Source organism: Biomphalaria glabrata, chromosome 3 (assembly GCF_947242115.1).
Source record: "Biomphalaria glabrata chromosome 3, xgBioGlab47.1, whole genome shotgun sequence".
Lineage (NCBI taxonomy): Eukaryota > Metazoa > Mollusca > Gastropoda > Planorbidae > Biomphalaria > Biomphalaria glabrata.
In genome coordinates this window covers 32,360,234-32,375,814 of record NC_074713.1, presented here as the reverse complement: position 1 = coordinate 32,375,814, position 15,581 = coordinate 32,360,234, and the positions used below count along the sequence as shown (strand labels likewise).

Below are 15,581 nucleotides of genomic sequence, written 5' to 3'. Positions count from 1 at the left end.
GAAATGTCAGTGCTAAACTAGCCATGAGATGTCAGTGCTAGGCTAGCCATGAGATGTCAGTGCAAGACTAGTCATGAAATGTCAGTGCTAGACTAGTCATGAAATGTCAGTGCTAGACTAGCCATGAAATGTCAGTGCTAGACTAGTCATGAAATGTCAGTGCTAAACTAGCCATGAGATGTCAGTGCTAGACTAGTCATGAAATGTCAGTGCTAAACTAGCCATGAGATGTCAGTGCTAGACTAGTCATGAAATGTCAGTGCTAAACTAGCCATGAGATGTCAGTGCTAAACTAGCCATGAAATGTCAGTGCTAGACTAGTCATGAAATGTCAGTGCTAAACTAGCCATGAGATGTCAGTGCTAGACTAGTCATGAAATGTCAGTGCTAAACTAGCCATGAGATGTCAGTGCTAGACTAGCCATGAGATGTCAGTGCTAGACTAGTCATGAAATGTCAGTGCTAGACTAGCCATGAAATGTCAGTGCTAGACTAGTCATGAAATGTCAGTGCTAAACTAGCCATGAGATGTCAGTGCTAGACTAGTCATGAAATGTCAGTGCTAAACTAGCCATGAGATGTCAGTGCTAGACTAGTCATGAAATGTCAGTGCTAAACTAGCCATGAGATGTCAGTGCTAAACTAGCCATGAAATGTCAGTGCTAGACTAGTCATGAAATGTCAGTGCTAAACTAGCCATGAGATGTCAGTGCTAGACTAGTCATGAAATGTCAGTGCTAAACTAGCCATGAAATGTCAGTGCTAGACTAGCCATGAGATGTCAGTGCTAGACTAGTCATGAAATGTCAGTGCTAGACTAGCCATGAAATGTCAGTGCTAGACTAGTCATGAAATGTCAGTGCTAGACTAGCCATGAGATGTCAGTGCTAGACTAGTCATGAAATGTCAGTGCTAGACTAGCCATGAAATGTCAGTGCTAGACTAGTCATGAAATGTCAGTGCTAGACTAGCCATGAAATGTCAGTGCTAGACTAGCCATGAGATGTCAGTGCTAGACTAGTCATGAAATGTCAGTGCTAGACTAGCCATGAGATGTCAGTGCTAGACTAGCCATGAAATGTCAGTGCTAGACTAGCCATGAAATGTCAGTGCTAGACTAGCCATGAGATGTCAGTGCTAGACTAGCCATGAGATGTCAGTGCTAGACTAGCCATGAGATGTCAGTGCTAGACTAGCCATGAGATGTCAGTGCTAAACTAGACTGAATTTTTTCGACTCATTTGATGCCTAATGAGAATGAAACTAGACATATCTTGAGAATGAAACTAGACATATCTTGAGAATGAAACTAGACATATCTTGAGAATGAAACTAGACATATCTTGAGAATGAAACTAGACATATCTTGAGAATGAAACTAGACATATCTTGAGAATGAAACTAGACATATCTTGAGAATGAAACTAGACATATCTTGAGAATGAAACTAGACATATCTTGAGAATGAAACTAGACATATCTTGATAATGAAACTAGACAGATCTTGAGAATGAAACTAGACATATCTTGAGAATGAAACTAGACATATCTTGAGAATGAAACTAGACATATCTTGAGAATGAAACTAGACATATCTTGAGAATGAAACTAGACATATCTTGAGAATGAAACTAGACATATCTTGAGAATGAAACTAGACATATCTTGAGAATGAAACTAGACATATCTTGAGAATGAAACTAGACATATCTTGAGAATGAAACTAGACATATCTTGAGAATGAAACTAGACATATCTTGAGAATGAAACTAGACATATCTTGAGAATGAAACTAGACATATCTTGAGAATGAAACTAGACATATCTTGAGAATGAAACTAGACATATCTTGAGAATGAAACTAGACATATCTTAGTTTTCTTTAAGTATTGATTCATAGAACAAGACTTCCGACGTAAGTCAATAAATAGATTGAAAGAAAGACTGGACCACGAAGACCCGAGACATTCATGAATGAAAGACTTTCAAGTATTTACACACATGAAGTAACCAAACACGGCTACACAGATAGAATAGAAAACAGAATCTTATAATTTACAGACGTTATCCAAATTTCAATCTAGTCGTGCATGTTAATATATACAGACGTTACAGACCCCCCCCCCCTTTTTTTTTTTTTTTTGTCTTTCCAAATGTGTTAAGTAAGAACTAAGAGACACACGCTACTGTTGATTCCTGCTTGACTTTCAAATAACTTCGCTAGATTAGTAGAGCTAAATATAAAAAACAGGTTACATTGTTGGTATGTTTGGGTTGACCTATTTATTTCAAACCTCGTCGTTGAGTTGCTGGGGTGGCCAAGGGACTTAAGTCTTCACAGCTTCATTCTATCACTACTGCTGTCACCGTCCTCGTCAAAGGCGCGTGCTGGTATGGGTAGAGGCGGAGCTAACTAATCTGTTTGTCGATCGCGATGTCCCTGCTTGGCAGACGGGGCGTGGCCAAAATTTCGGTTGGTAGAAGGCCAGTGTTGAAAATCTGATAGCTTGGTCTGCGTGGTCTCAGTGCGAGGTCACGCATGCAGTTGATCCGGCTTAGGTAGACTTGAGCAAAAGCTGAGTCTTTCTCTAATCACTGCCATCATTAGGGCTTCCACCCCCACCCCTCATTTCTCTTGGTTCATTCTTCAAGCTTATCACTAGTAGTGAGGTGTTGACCACTGGACATGGTCTGGGGACACAAGCGGATTAGAAGTTCAGTCATTTCTTAAGTTGATTACAGCCGAGGATCAAGCAATTAGTTGCTTTTTTTCCCCTGGACTAATTCTGGGTTAATATATTTGACTTAATTTGTTACAAGTGTGTGAGTGCAGAGACAATTCGTACTATTTTTCATTGAGTTTGGAATCAACTTTTTAAACGTTAAATCGCCACTTCCTATGTCCAGATTAAGGGAGATTACTTGTGGATGACGAGATTGTCCAACTGTTCTGTGTGTGGACACGGCGAGTGTTCTTGTCCAACATGTAAGTAATGAAATGTCACTAATTATCTAACAGCCTAGTGTATTCACCATGCCTTAGCCAGTTATTTCTAGTATTTGACATTGGCCATTTAGAAGACATTCGCTTCTAGTTCACAGAAATAAGTCATACATAAACTTTGTTTTTAGACCTATTGAACAGACTGTAGGTTTAGTAAGGAGACTATATAGGTTTAGTAAGGAGACTATATAGGTTTAGTAAGGAGACTATATAGCTTTAGTAAGGAGACTATATAGGTTTAGTAAGGAGACTATATAGCTTTAGTAAGGAGACTATATAGGTTTAGTAAGGAGACTATATAGGTTTAGTAAGGAGACTATATAGGTTTAGTAAGGAGACTATATAGCTTTAGTAAGGAGACTATATAGGTTTAGTAAGGAGACTATATAGGTTTAGTAAGGAGACTATATAGCTTTAGTAAGGAGACTATATAGGTTTAGTAAGGAGACTATATAGGTTTAGTAAGGAGACTATATAGGTTTAGTAAGGAGACTATATAGGTTTAGTAAGGAGACTATATAGGTTTAGTAAGGAGACTATATAGCTTTAGTAAGGAGACTATATAGGTTTAGTAAGGAGACTTGGGACACAAAGGCTTCTAGAGTGTCCAGACAAGGAAATCAATGAAATGAACAACATTTGTTTTCTTTCCACTGAACTCTTCAAGTTGGGTGTGGCGTACTACCGAGACATGGGTTGACTAATAACAAAGACTACTAGAAGATGGGTTGACTAATAACAAAGACTACTAGAAGATGGGTTGACTAATAACAAAGACTACTAGAAGATGGGTTGACTAATAACAAAGACTACTAGAAGATGGGTTGACTAATAACAAAGACTACTAGAAGATGGGTTGACTAATAACAAAGACTACTAGAAGATTGACACCTAAAGTAAATCTCTGGGGGCAATGCATTGGTGTGACGAATTGCGTGATAGTTTAGTGCCACGAATAAGCCAAGGGTCACGGCTATTCGAAAAGAAATCTAGTCTCAATAGATTTGAACTCCAGAGTTGTGTCTTTGTCTCATCTAGTCATTGGCTGTACGATGTAGGGTCTTTGATCTGGTCATTGGCTGTACGATGTAGGGTCTTTGATCTGGTCATTGGCTGTACGATGTACAACTCGTAAGGAGTGAGTTCAAAACTAAGTTGACGTCAAGCTATATTGCTGAATCAAGCTAAACAAATAAGATATTGCTGAATCAAGCTAAACAAATAAGATATTGCGGAATCAAGCTAAACAAATAAGATATTGCTGAATCAAGCTAAACAAATAAGATATTACTGAATCAAGCTAAACAAATAAGATATTGCGGAATCAAGCTAAACAAATAAGATATTGCTGAATCAAGCTAAACAAATAAGATATTACTGAATCAAACTAAACAAATAAGATATTACGGAATCAAACTAAACAAATAAGATATTACTGAATCAAACTAAACAAATAAGATATTACTGAATCAAACTAAACAAATAAGATATTACGGAATCAAACTAAACAAATAAGATATTACTGAATCAAACTAAACAAATAAGATATTACTGAATCAAGCTAAACAAATAAGATATTACGGAATCAAACTAAACAAATAAGATATTACTGAATCAAGCTAAACAAATAAGATATTACTGAATCAAACTAAACAAATAAGATATTGCTGAATCAAGCTAAACAAATAAGATATTACTGAATCAAGCTAAACAAATAAGATATTACTGAATCAAGCTAAACAAATAAGATATTACTGAATCAAACTAAACAAATAAGATATTGCTGAATCAAACTAAACAAATAAGATATTGCTAAATCAAACTAAACAAATAAGATATTACGGAATCAAACTAAACAAATAAGATATTACTGAATCAAACTAAACAAATAAGATACTACTGAATCAAACTAAACAAATAAGATATTACTGAATCAAACTAAACAAATAAGATATTACGGAATCAAACCCTTGGGCCCTTCTATGTGACAGCTGCACTAGCACGACAGACTATTCAGAGAACTTTGCAATAAACTTAATACCACGAGCTGCCAATTCAAACCGTATTTAAAAATAATGTTTATAATATGCGCATAAATTTTACATACCTTTTATTTTACTCCGTGTATTTCATAATTCTAGACTTTAGTTAACATTTTGTAATTAGAATATTTGTAATTTGTTTTAAAAGTGGTGTACACATATGAAACTTCAATGTGCATATTTAACCCTTAAAGTGCTGAGCTTTATGACAAGAGAGCATACAATACGGAATTACAATTCTAATGTATAGAGGCTAATTTGCCACACGCGTCGAAAGGGTTAATTTAATAAAAAGGCTTTGTTTTCTGAGTCTTCAGGTCGCAGATGCTGAAATAACATTTTATATACCGCTTTTAAGGAATTCCGACGGACTGACAAAGTCATAGGGGACTGACAAACTTATACCGGCCTTTTCGTACGCAGGTCAAGATGAAAACAAAGCCTCTGACTGGTCAAACATTTGTTAATGCCCCCCCCCCCTCTCTCCCATTCCTCCTCATTAATGAACTTTTTTTTTCACTGTATTTTCATGTAAGTTTGTCTTTGTACACTATCTCATGTACACACACACATATAGACAACTATTGTCTTTGTACACTATCTCATGTACACACACACATATAGACAACTATTGTCTTTGTACACTATCTCATGTACACACACACATATAGACAACTATTGTCTTTGTACACTATCTCATGTACACACACACAGACAGACAACTATGTTAATGCCAAAGTCTATTTCCAATCAGCACGAATCAGGTCACATTTTGATCTTGTGTCTTAACGATGACCTTCCTTCTGAATGATTCGAACTGATCTGTGAGTCCAGTATACCACGTTACTTACTGACTGATTTCATGACAGACTTCAACTGATTCTCTAGTCAACTATACAGTGTTTCATAAGTTAGTCAAGATACAGAGGTTCTAGAACTTTTCTGAAAATAAACAGACGCAAGGGAACTAAAACCAAAATTTAACAATAATTGAAACCAAAACAAAACAAAAAAAACAAAAATTTAAATGAAAGAACATTTTTGTCATTTTGCTGACACTACAAAGAAACCTGGCCACAAGATGGCTTACATTGGCCAGTTCTCACTCGAAACCATTTATATAAGTCTCACTTCTCTTATAGCGGTCCCGAAAAAAGAAAATAAGTTGTATGCTGTCCTCCCGTCTGTCCCATGTTGATCTCACCACCAACTAGAAACACAGTTCCTGTCATTGGAAAAGCTTGTCACGTTGAAGTACGACAAAGTTGTTCACTTTTGTGAAAGTTGTTCACTTTTGTGAAAGTTGTTCACTTTTGTGAAAGTTGTTGCAACTTGAAAACCGCCAGGCAAGAAGTTGTTTCATAAAAGTAACCAATTTTTTTGGTAAAAATTTAGTATGTAAAACGAGAGTTTCAATGCACAAGTTTTCTATTCTTCTCTATCCTTTCTTCACAATAAGGACTTGGTTTTGATTCCTAGTTTGAAGTGCTGTTATAGCCCGGGCTCAGGCGATGGTGAAATGGAATGTTCAAAAACGCTTTTAGTTGTTGACATTTAAACGTATCAGACGGACAGAAAGCATAAAGTCAATAGTGGCTTCTCGAGCCGCTCAAAAGAAATGATTGTATATTTATACAGACAAGATAAACTTAGTGATAGACCTAGTGACAAGGCATAGTAACAAAGACAAAGTAACAAAGACAAATGTCCATAACGGTGGACAGTAACAAGATAAGACAAAAACTTTTTTTTTTTACATTCCAACAGCAATATAGTTTATTGGGTTACATTTTGAAATAATATCTATCCCTGCCCCCCTCACCCCAGCGCTTTTGCTCCTTGCCCTAATAGCGTTAGCATTTTTGTCTGCCTTCTTTAGCAGCATTTTATAATGAAGTAGTAGACACACACACACACACACACTTGGAACACAATCTAAACCAGCTGTCACAATCTGATCGTTAACAAGAACTGAACCAATGCACACAAGTCCACAATTGATCAATGCAACCCAAAACTCAAGACAGTTTTATGATTCTGCTATTTTAAGTCTAAATAGATCTGTTGTGCTTTCTACATTAGTTTTGTGTTCGAGTCTTTCTCAATTTTGAAGTCTGTTACTGGCTCCTGGTTTAATAGATTTTAGTCACGGAAAGTCGTTTTCAAGCAACCAGCAAACTTAAACACAAAATATCATCGATTTTGAAACGGAAAGCAAAGGTTCCAAACTTTGTTAAAGTCCTTACTATTAGCTGACATTTTGTTGATATCATATTAGCTGACACTTTGTTCATGTCCTATTAGCTGACACTTTGTTCATGTCCTATTAGCTGACATTTTGTTGATATCATATTAGCTGACACTTTGTTCATGTCCTATTAGCTGACACTTTGTTCATGTCCTATTAGCTGACATTTTGTTGATATCATATTAGCTGACACTTTGTTCATGTCCTATTAGCTGACACTTTGTTCATGTCCTATTAGCTGACACTTTGTTCAAGTCCTATTAGCTGACACTTTATTCATATCCTATTAGCTGACACTTTGTTCATGTCCTACTAGCTGACACTTTGTTCATGTCCTATTAGCTGACACTTTGTTCATATCCTATTAGCTGACATTTTGTTCTTGTCCTATTAGCTGACACTTTGTTCATGTCCTATTAGCTGACACTTTGTTCATGTCCTATTAGCTGACACTTTGTTCATATCCTATTAGCTGACACTTTATTCATATCCTATTAGCTGACACTTTGTTCATATCCTATTAGCTGACACTTTGTTCATGTCCTATTAGCTGACACTTTGTTCATATCCTATTAGCTGACATTTTGTTCTTGTCCTATTAGCTAAGATAAGTTAGTCTGCTTTCTAAATGTTCCTCCTAAATAACGTATCACGCCGGAACACTGTTTCTCTTACTTTTTGCTTAGTCATTCCTGTGCTTTAGTTGCGACTTTGTTTCATAGGTAACCATCTTTACAACAGACCGTCATGGCTGACTTGTAGTTTGTGTGACACGAAACTCTTGCTGTTAGTTTGTTGAGTTATCAGCCTTCTCTCGATGAACTAATTTCATTCTAAAATGTTGAATGCATTAGGCTTAGATTAAGCAATTTTTGGAACTAGTATCATTCTAATATGTTGAATGCCTAAATTAGGCAAATTTTGCACTGAGCCAACTGGCAAGCACGCGTTCAAATACTGACACGCTTTGAACTCTTTCTTTTCGTTTTCTGTCATTTTGTTGCCCATTTAATCGTTTCACGTACACAAGAGTTACACAATCATTGAGTTTCACGTACACAAGAGTTACACAATCATTGAGTTTCACGTACACAAGAGTTACACAATCATTGAGTTTCACGTACACAAGAGTTACACAATCATTGAGTTTCACGTACACAAGAGTTACACAATCATTGAGTTTCACGCATAGACAAGAGTTACACAATCATTGAGTTTCACGTACACAAGAGTTACACAATCATTGAGTTTCACGTACACAAGAGTTACACAATCATTGAGTTTCACGTACACAAGAGTTACACAATCATTGAGTTTCACGTACACAAGAGTTACACAATCATTGAGTTTCACGTACACAAGAGTTACACAATCATTGAGTTTCACGTACACAAGAGTTACACAATCATTGAGTTTCACGTACACAAGAGTTACACAATCATTGAGTTTCACGCATAGACTTATATCTAGACTGGACATGGAGACTTTTTAACACTACAAAAAATGTCGTGAAAATTTTTTAGAAAGTTGGATCAAGGCGTTGTTTTGTAAAGTAGTTCAAAGAAGTAAAGATGTGTTTTTTTTTCAACTCTAACCTATGTAACACATAATTTAATTTTTAGATCTAGATCTAGTAATTGAACATCAAAAATAATAATACTCTCGTCTCATAATTATTATTTTGCAATTTTTAGATAAATAATCTAGAAATATCTAGTTAATCAATCTATTTAAATGTACATAAGTTGATTAAAATCAACAAACATGAATTATTTCGATCTAGGATTTTTAAACATTATCTCAATGGAAACTAACAGGAAATGGCTTTGTTTCATATATTTGTGTGAATATATAGTTCTGTGATTAACAGACCATTCTAAAGAAAATCCAAGAAATGATTTTGCATTATTTCTAAACTTTGAAAACTAAAGATCATTACTTTTCTAAGACAGAAAAGATTGATTGGAGCTTGAAAAAGAGTTACGTACATAAAAATCTCTCTCTCTCTATATATATATATATATATATAGGTCTGTGAAGCGATCAATCACGGATAAGAATTTGTTTCCGATTTCCAGTCTAGGTATAATATAGAAGTCTGTGGTTTCACGTACAGAAGAGCTACACGATCATTGAGTTTCTTGACGATAGGAAGCAGATCTGCTTGTTGGGTGTGTGTTGACATTATTGAGCTGGGCAACAGCTGTGTTTGTTTAACCTTTAACCTTTAAGTCTCTGATTAGTTACAGTCACATTACGTTTGGTGTGTAATCTTGGAGATTGGTAGGCACTAGTTCTAGGTCAGGCACTAGTTCTAGGTCAGGCACTAGTTCTAGGTCAGGCACTAGTTCTAGGTCCCTGTCATCGAATTGATAGCAAGGGTGAAGAGCAGCACCCCAGGCAGTCAGCTTGACCAGAGTCAGTTGAAGAGCACCACCCCAGGCAGTCAGCTTGACCAGAGTCAGTTGAAGAGCACCACCCCAGGCAGTCAGCTTGACCAGAGTCAGTTGAAGAGCACCACCCCAGGCAGTCAGCTTGACCAGAGTCAGTTGAAGAGCACCACCCCAGGCAGTCAGCTTGACCAGAGTCAGTTGAAGAGCACCACCCCAGGCAGTCAGCTTGACCAGAGTCAGTTGAAGAGCACCACCCCAGGCAGTCAGCTTGACCAGAGTCAGTTGAAGAGCACCACCCCAGGCAGTCAGCTTGACCAGAGTCAGTTGAAGAGCACCACCCCAGGCAGTCAGCTTGACCAGAGTCAGTTGAAGAGCACCACCCCAGGCAGTCAGCTTGACCAGAGTCAGTCGAAGAGCACCACCCCAGGCAGTCAGCTTGACCAGAGTCAGTCGAAGAGCACCACCCCAGGCAGTCAGCTTGACAAGAGTCAGTTTTCACAGTCCATGGACAGAGGGGTTGGAAGCAACGACACTGGCAGAACTAACGTGCAATGTCTTGACTTCAACACACTATCTTGACTTTAACACACTATCTTGACTTCAACACACTATCTTGACTTTAACACACTATCTTGACTTTAACACACTATCTTGACTTCAACACACTATCTTGACTTTAACACACTATCTTGACTTCAACACACTATCTTGACTTTAACACACTATCTTGACATTAACACACTATCTTGACTTTAACACACTATCTTGACTTTAACACACTATCTTGACTTCAACACACTATCTTGACTTTAACACACTATCTTGACTTTAACACACTATCTTGACTTTAACACACTATCTTGACTTTAACACACTATCTTGACTTCAACACACTATCTTGACTTCAACACACTATCTTGACTTTAACACACTGTCTTGACTTCAACACACTATCTTGACTTCAAAACACTGTCTTGACTTCAACACACTATCTTGACTTTAACACACTGTCTTGACTTCAACACACTATCATGACTTCAACACACTATCTTGACTTCAATACACTATCTTGACTTCAACACACTATCTTGACTTTAACACACTGTCTTGACTTCAACACACTATCTTGACTTCAACACACTATCTTTGCATCATAATGTTGTTATTTGATCTTTAAAACATTGAAACCCAAAGCTGGACGTGGTCAAGAGAAAGACGCAGGTCAGTTTGTTGTGAGGGTTGGTGACTCTTTCAGACATCTGACTTTCCTTTATGGACTGGTGGGCAGGGGGGGGGGCTTGTTACCCATCTCTTCTAGCTGGAGCCTTAACAATGTTTTGAAATGAGTTCAGGACCGTATCCAGGGCCGCATGAAAGAAACGAGTGACTTCCAATGAGTCACTGTGGGGACGGATGTGACGTAGGTGGGACATAATTGTTGTAGAAAAACAAAAGGCAATGAAAGTGCTAGAGAGAAAGAGATGGCAAGAAATCTTCTAGATCTAGTTCGTTAGCTTCACACAGAGCATGCAGCTGTCACCTAGCGAAGTGGCAGACCCAATCAGAGAGGAGAGTTATACCAAATGTCTTAGGATAGGTCATATAAATTTAAGATAGGTCATACGAATTTAGATAGCCATATGTATTAAAGGTAGGTCATACAAATGAGGGATTGGACATACAAATAAAGATCTTAATGTTTTGTAATAAAAAATAATAATAAAATAACTACACTAGACACTAGATCTATTCAACCAAAATGTTATTATCCTACTTACAAGCTATGCAAGTAATCCATCAATGTCGTAAAGTAGTCCATCAAAGTAGAATAGTTTTATCTACGTACTAGGGACGGTTTTATTCAAATATTTATCCAATTGAAAATTAAAAAAAAATAGTTCATCCAATCAGAAAACGTCCCATAGTTACTCCTGTCCCAATATCATCATGACTTCTTGTCACGTGACCATAATACAATCTCTAGGAAATAAAAACACATCTTTGCGTTGCTCCTTGCTCACATTGAATGAAACCTAGTCCCTAGCTAGCTTGGATGTGCTCACTTCAGACTTCCTCTCTGGCAATGTTTCTTCAGCTTGTACTCCTTGCTTTTTATCAAGTCTTCTTCTTTAATCTATTCATCGGCTCGGGATTGTCATTTGAAATTCTGGATTAGAGAGCGGATTGTGCGCATCCCTTATTAGTAGGTGTATCCGATTAAGGCTAAAAAAAAATCTGAAATCTCCTGAGATGCTAAGAGCCTTAGAACAGATTAAGTTAGGGCTGCAAGTCTCCATCTGAAGGACTGCCACACTGGTATCTAGAGAGAGTCGTCACACTTATTGATTGAAGACTTAGAGAAGAAGTGATTTGAAAACTTCAATACGCTAGAAACATCAAACATCTTTCATCAAACATCTTTCATCAAACATCTTTCATCAAACATCTATCATCACCTTTACGTCCACGTTAGTCAACATGGACACACAGCAGTCATTAGATAAGATTAAGCGGGGAGGGGGGGGAGAGTTTGCTGACACAGACATTTTGGTCTAAACCACTATTTGATTAGTCACGTGATTCCAGTGATGATGATAGAGTTGTAGCGTGTCACCAGGAAGTAGGTACAGGTAGAAACTGAACTTGAACAATAAAAGGCTTCCTTTCATCAGTGAATACATTTTTAGTGTAGTAAAAAAAAAACAACCTAAATATAAAATACTTTAAAAAACAAAAACAAGAACACTAATCTAAGGGGAATAACGTCACATTTACAACAGTATCTCTCAATATTGTAAGAATTATTTCCCTTTTTATATCAAACATAATTAATTAATTACCACTATTTAATTAACAATTTGGTTAATATGTTGATTGATTTAAGTGTTCTATTCGACAGTAAATAACTGTGCAAAGTTTCCACTTGATTCAAGATGGTCAGTGGCAGAACTAACGTGTTGTAGGCCTACCAGACAGAGGGAGACGAGAGAAGCTTTGTAGAACAAACAAAAAAAGGGGAACATAAATCTAGCAACCTTTCCAACCACTAGTTAGTTCCCTTGTTGAGGTACTAAAATACGATCTGTCTTCATCAGTAGTAGAGCGAGAGGGTGGGGCGCCTGTGGAAACCTTGCATCCACTTAAAGACAACCTGAAAGTTGGAGGAGCTGCTGGAAACACTTCGGGGGCATTGACTGTCGCTACAGATTGTTTCTTGCTCGGTTATAGGTTTTCAATGGACTACTGGTTAGGATTGGTTAAGTTGGATAAGTACACAAGTTTCTCACACTGTATGGTGCTCTCCATTGTGACGTCCTGGACAAGGAGAGAAAAAGGGGGGGGGGGCAAATCGGTCGATTTACAAACACATTTGATAATCCCAATGATCTAAGGATAATTCCACACATTCACTCTGACAATTACATTAAAAATCTAGATTTGTTAGGAAATGTAACATAAAGAACAATATGGTATGAAAATTCCGATCAAAAAAGTGCTCATAAGTGCTTAAAGTACTTTTGACATTAAAGGACATCCTTTGTGCGTTTCCAATAAAAAAAATCTCTTTTTGGTAAATTTAACAGTTGCGGTTTTGATTTCAAAATGGCTTAGTTGTCCTAGGCTTAAGGTTACATTTTCGTATTTTATTGTCCACAGCAAGTGTTAAAATAAGGGATTATTAATGTATGAATCAGTGGTCAAGACAAAGAATTTCATATTGTAGATATGCCCAAAGAGAAAAACAACAGCCTGAAAATTATTTTATTATTTTATGTGGCATTGAACCTTATATCCCCGACTCTCCTTGGCCCGGTACACACACACAAATCAAAGAAAGAAGAAAATGTATATATATGTGTGTCGGGGAAAAAGTGAAAATAATTCAGACAATACTCCACCATACTTAAGTTACTTATGCCTTGAACATAGATAAACACCATATTAACAGTCACCGTGGACTATGTGGCAATTATAAACAATTAAAGCGACAGTCCTACTACAAGTACTCAACTAGGAAGACTTTAGAATACATTCTATTCTGTACTGCTCAACTTTGTCCCAATCTATATTTCACATCAACTACAAGAAGTTTAAAACTTGAAACATTCTAGTTCTATTTGTAGGAGTGCTAGGATTGGAACTGTTGTAACTTTACACAATAATACATTAGAAATGACAATGTTGAATTGTTGTAACTTTACACAATAATACATTAGAAATGACAATGTTGAATTGTTGTAACTTTACACAATAATACATTAGAAATGACAATGTTGAATTGTTGTAACTTTACACAATAATACATTAGAAATGACAATGTTGAATTGTTGTAACTTTACACGATAATACATTAGAAATGACAATGTTGAATTGTTGTAACTTTACACGATAATACATTAGAAATGACAATGTTGAATTGTTGTAACTTTACACGATAATACATTAGAAATGACAATGTTGAATTGTTGTAACTTTACACGATAATACATTAGAAATGACAATGTTGAATTGTTGTAACTTTACACGATAATACATTAGAAATGACAATGTTGAATTGTTGTAACTTTACACGATAATACATTAGAAATGACAATGTTGAATTGTTGTAACTTGTCTAACATTACACAATAATCTCTATATATATAATTCTCTTCTTCGCTCAACAGTTTGGGTGAGCAAGAAGTAAAGGAATTCTAGGGGGAGAACAAGTATTCACAAAATAGCAGGGCCAGACCTCTGTAACCAGGGCCAGACCTCTGTAACCAGGGCCAGACCTCTGTAACCAAGAAAGATCACTCTTTTTTTTTTTTGTGTACCTAACGTAAAAAAGAGGGGGGGGGAATCTACTCTGTAGGAACTATCGAGGTGACAGAGAGCACAGCTCAGGAAAAAAAGAGGGGGGGGGGGGACAAGTATTTTTTCACCCTTCGCTATGGATGGTTGCCTGGTCGTGCGGTTTGCGCGCTGGACTGTCCCAAGTTAACTATTGTCAACTCTGAAGGAACTTCCGAAACATGTAAAACATTTTACAAACACTAAATAGCAGGGCCGGACTTAACCATTGTGACCAAGAAGTCATGGAAAGAGAACAACTAATCTACTATGTATATACACAGGTCAATAAATAGCAGGACCGGACTTAACAATTGTGGGGCCCTTTGCGAAACGGATTTTGCGGGGCCAAGAATGGGTAGGGAAGCGGATAATAAGTGAAATTTAAGAGTTTGTATTAGAAAATAATTCGTCTATGCATTTTATTCATTCTTTACTACGTACAGAATTACTTTACGGGCCTTGCGTGTAACAAAGTCATACAGTATATCATAATAATTCTGTTTCCTACATAGATTACGCTCAATAGCAGGAATTACCAAATGTTTCAATCTATCTACGAGAATTGTTGACCTCAAGTAATTCTTCATTAGTTTGAGGCGCGAGAAGCTTCTATCACCAGATTACACAATTATGGCTACTGCATAATGCCGTTTTTATTTATCACGCTTAGGATTGGCGTTTTCCATAGTGAATGACACCCCAAAATGACGATTTTTGTCTATATATTTCCGTATATTTTAAGGACTTTTTCGTATATTTTATAATTTCGGGAGATTTCCAGGATCTCCTGGTAAATTGACAGGAGGTCGCGGGAAAATTGTTTGGTTTAATTTAATAATTTATACACCTAGAATTAGCGCGGGTCCTATGAAAGTGCGGGGCCCAATGCGGTCGCATAGGCTGCAGTGGCCTAAGGCCGGCCCTGCAAAATAGCGGCGTATGCTACGCCGCCGGTCGACTAGTACATTAGAACTGACAATGTTGAATAGTTGTAAATTGTCTAACTTTACACAATAATGCATTAGAACTGACAATGTTGAATTGTTGTAACTTTACAC

The 15,581-nt window shown here is 36.9% G+C and overlaps 1 protein-coding gene across 5 annotated transcripts in view; it reads left to right on the top strand.

The window, feature by feature from the left end:
- Positions 1-15,581, top strand: part of LOC106058438 (homeobox protein OTX2-B-like) — a 71,356-nt gene that overhangs the window by 34,874 nt on the left and 20,901 nt on the right. Inside the window, exon 3 of one of the 5 annotated variants that reach the window (XM_056024566.1) lies at positions 2,908-2,986. The exons of 3 other annotated variants lie outside the window; for them this stretch is intronic. In XM_056024566.1, the coding sequence (XP_055880541.1) occupies positions 2,929-2,986 (58 nt within the window). In that variant the 5' untranslated portion in view covers positions 2,908-2,928. Of the gene's footprint in view, positions 1-2,497; positions 2,987-15,581 lie in introns of those variants that run through there. One more of the 5 variants, XM_056024564.1, reaches the window with a different exon arrangement.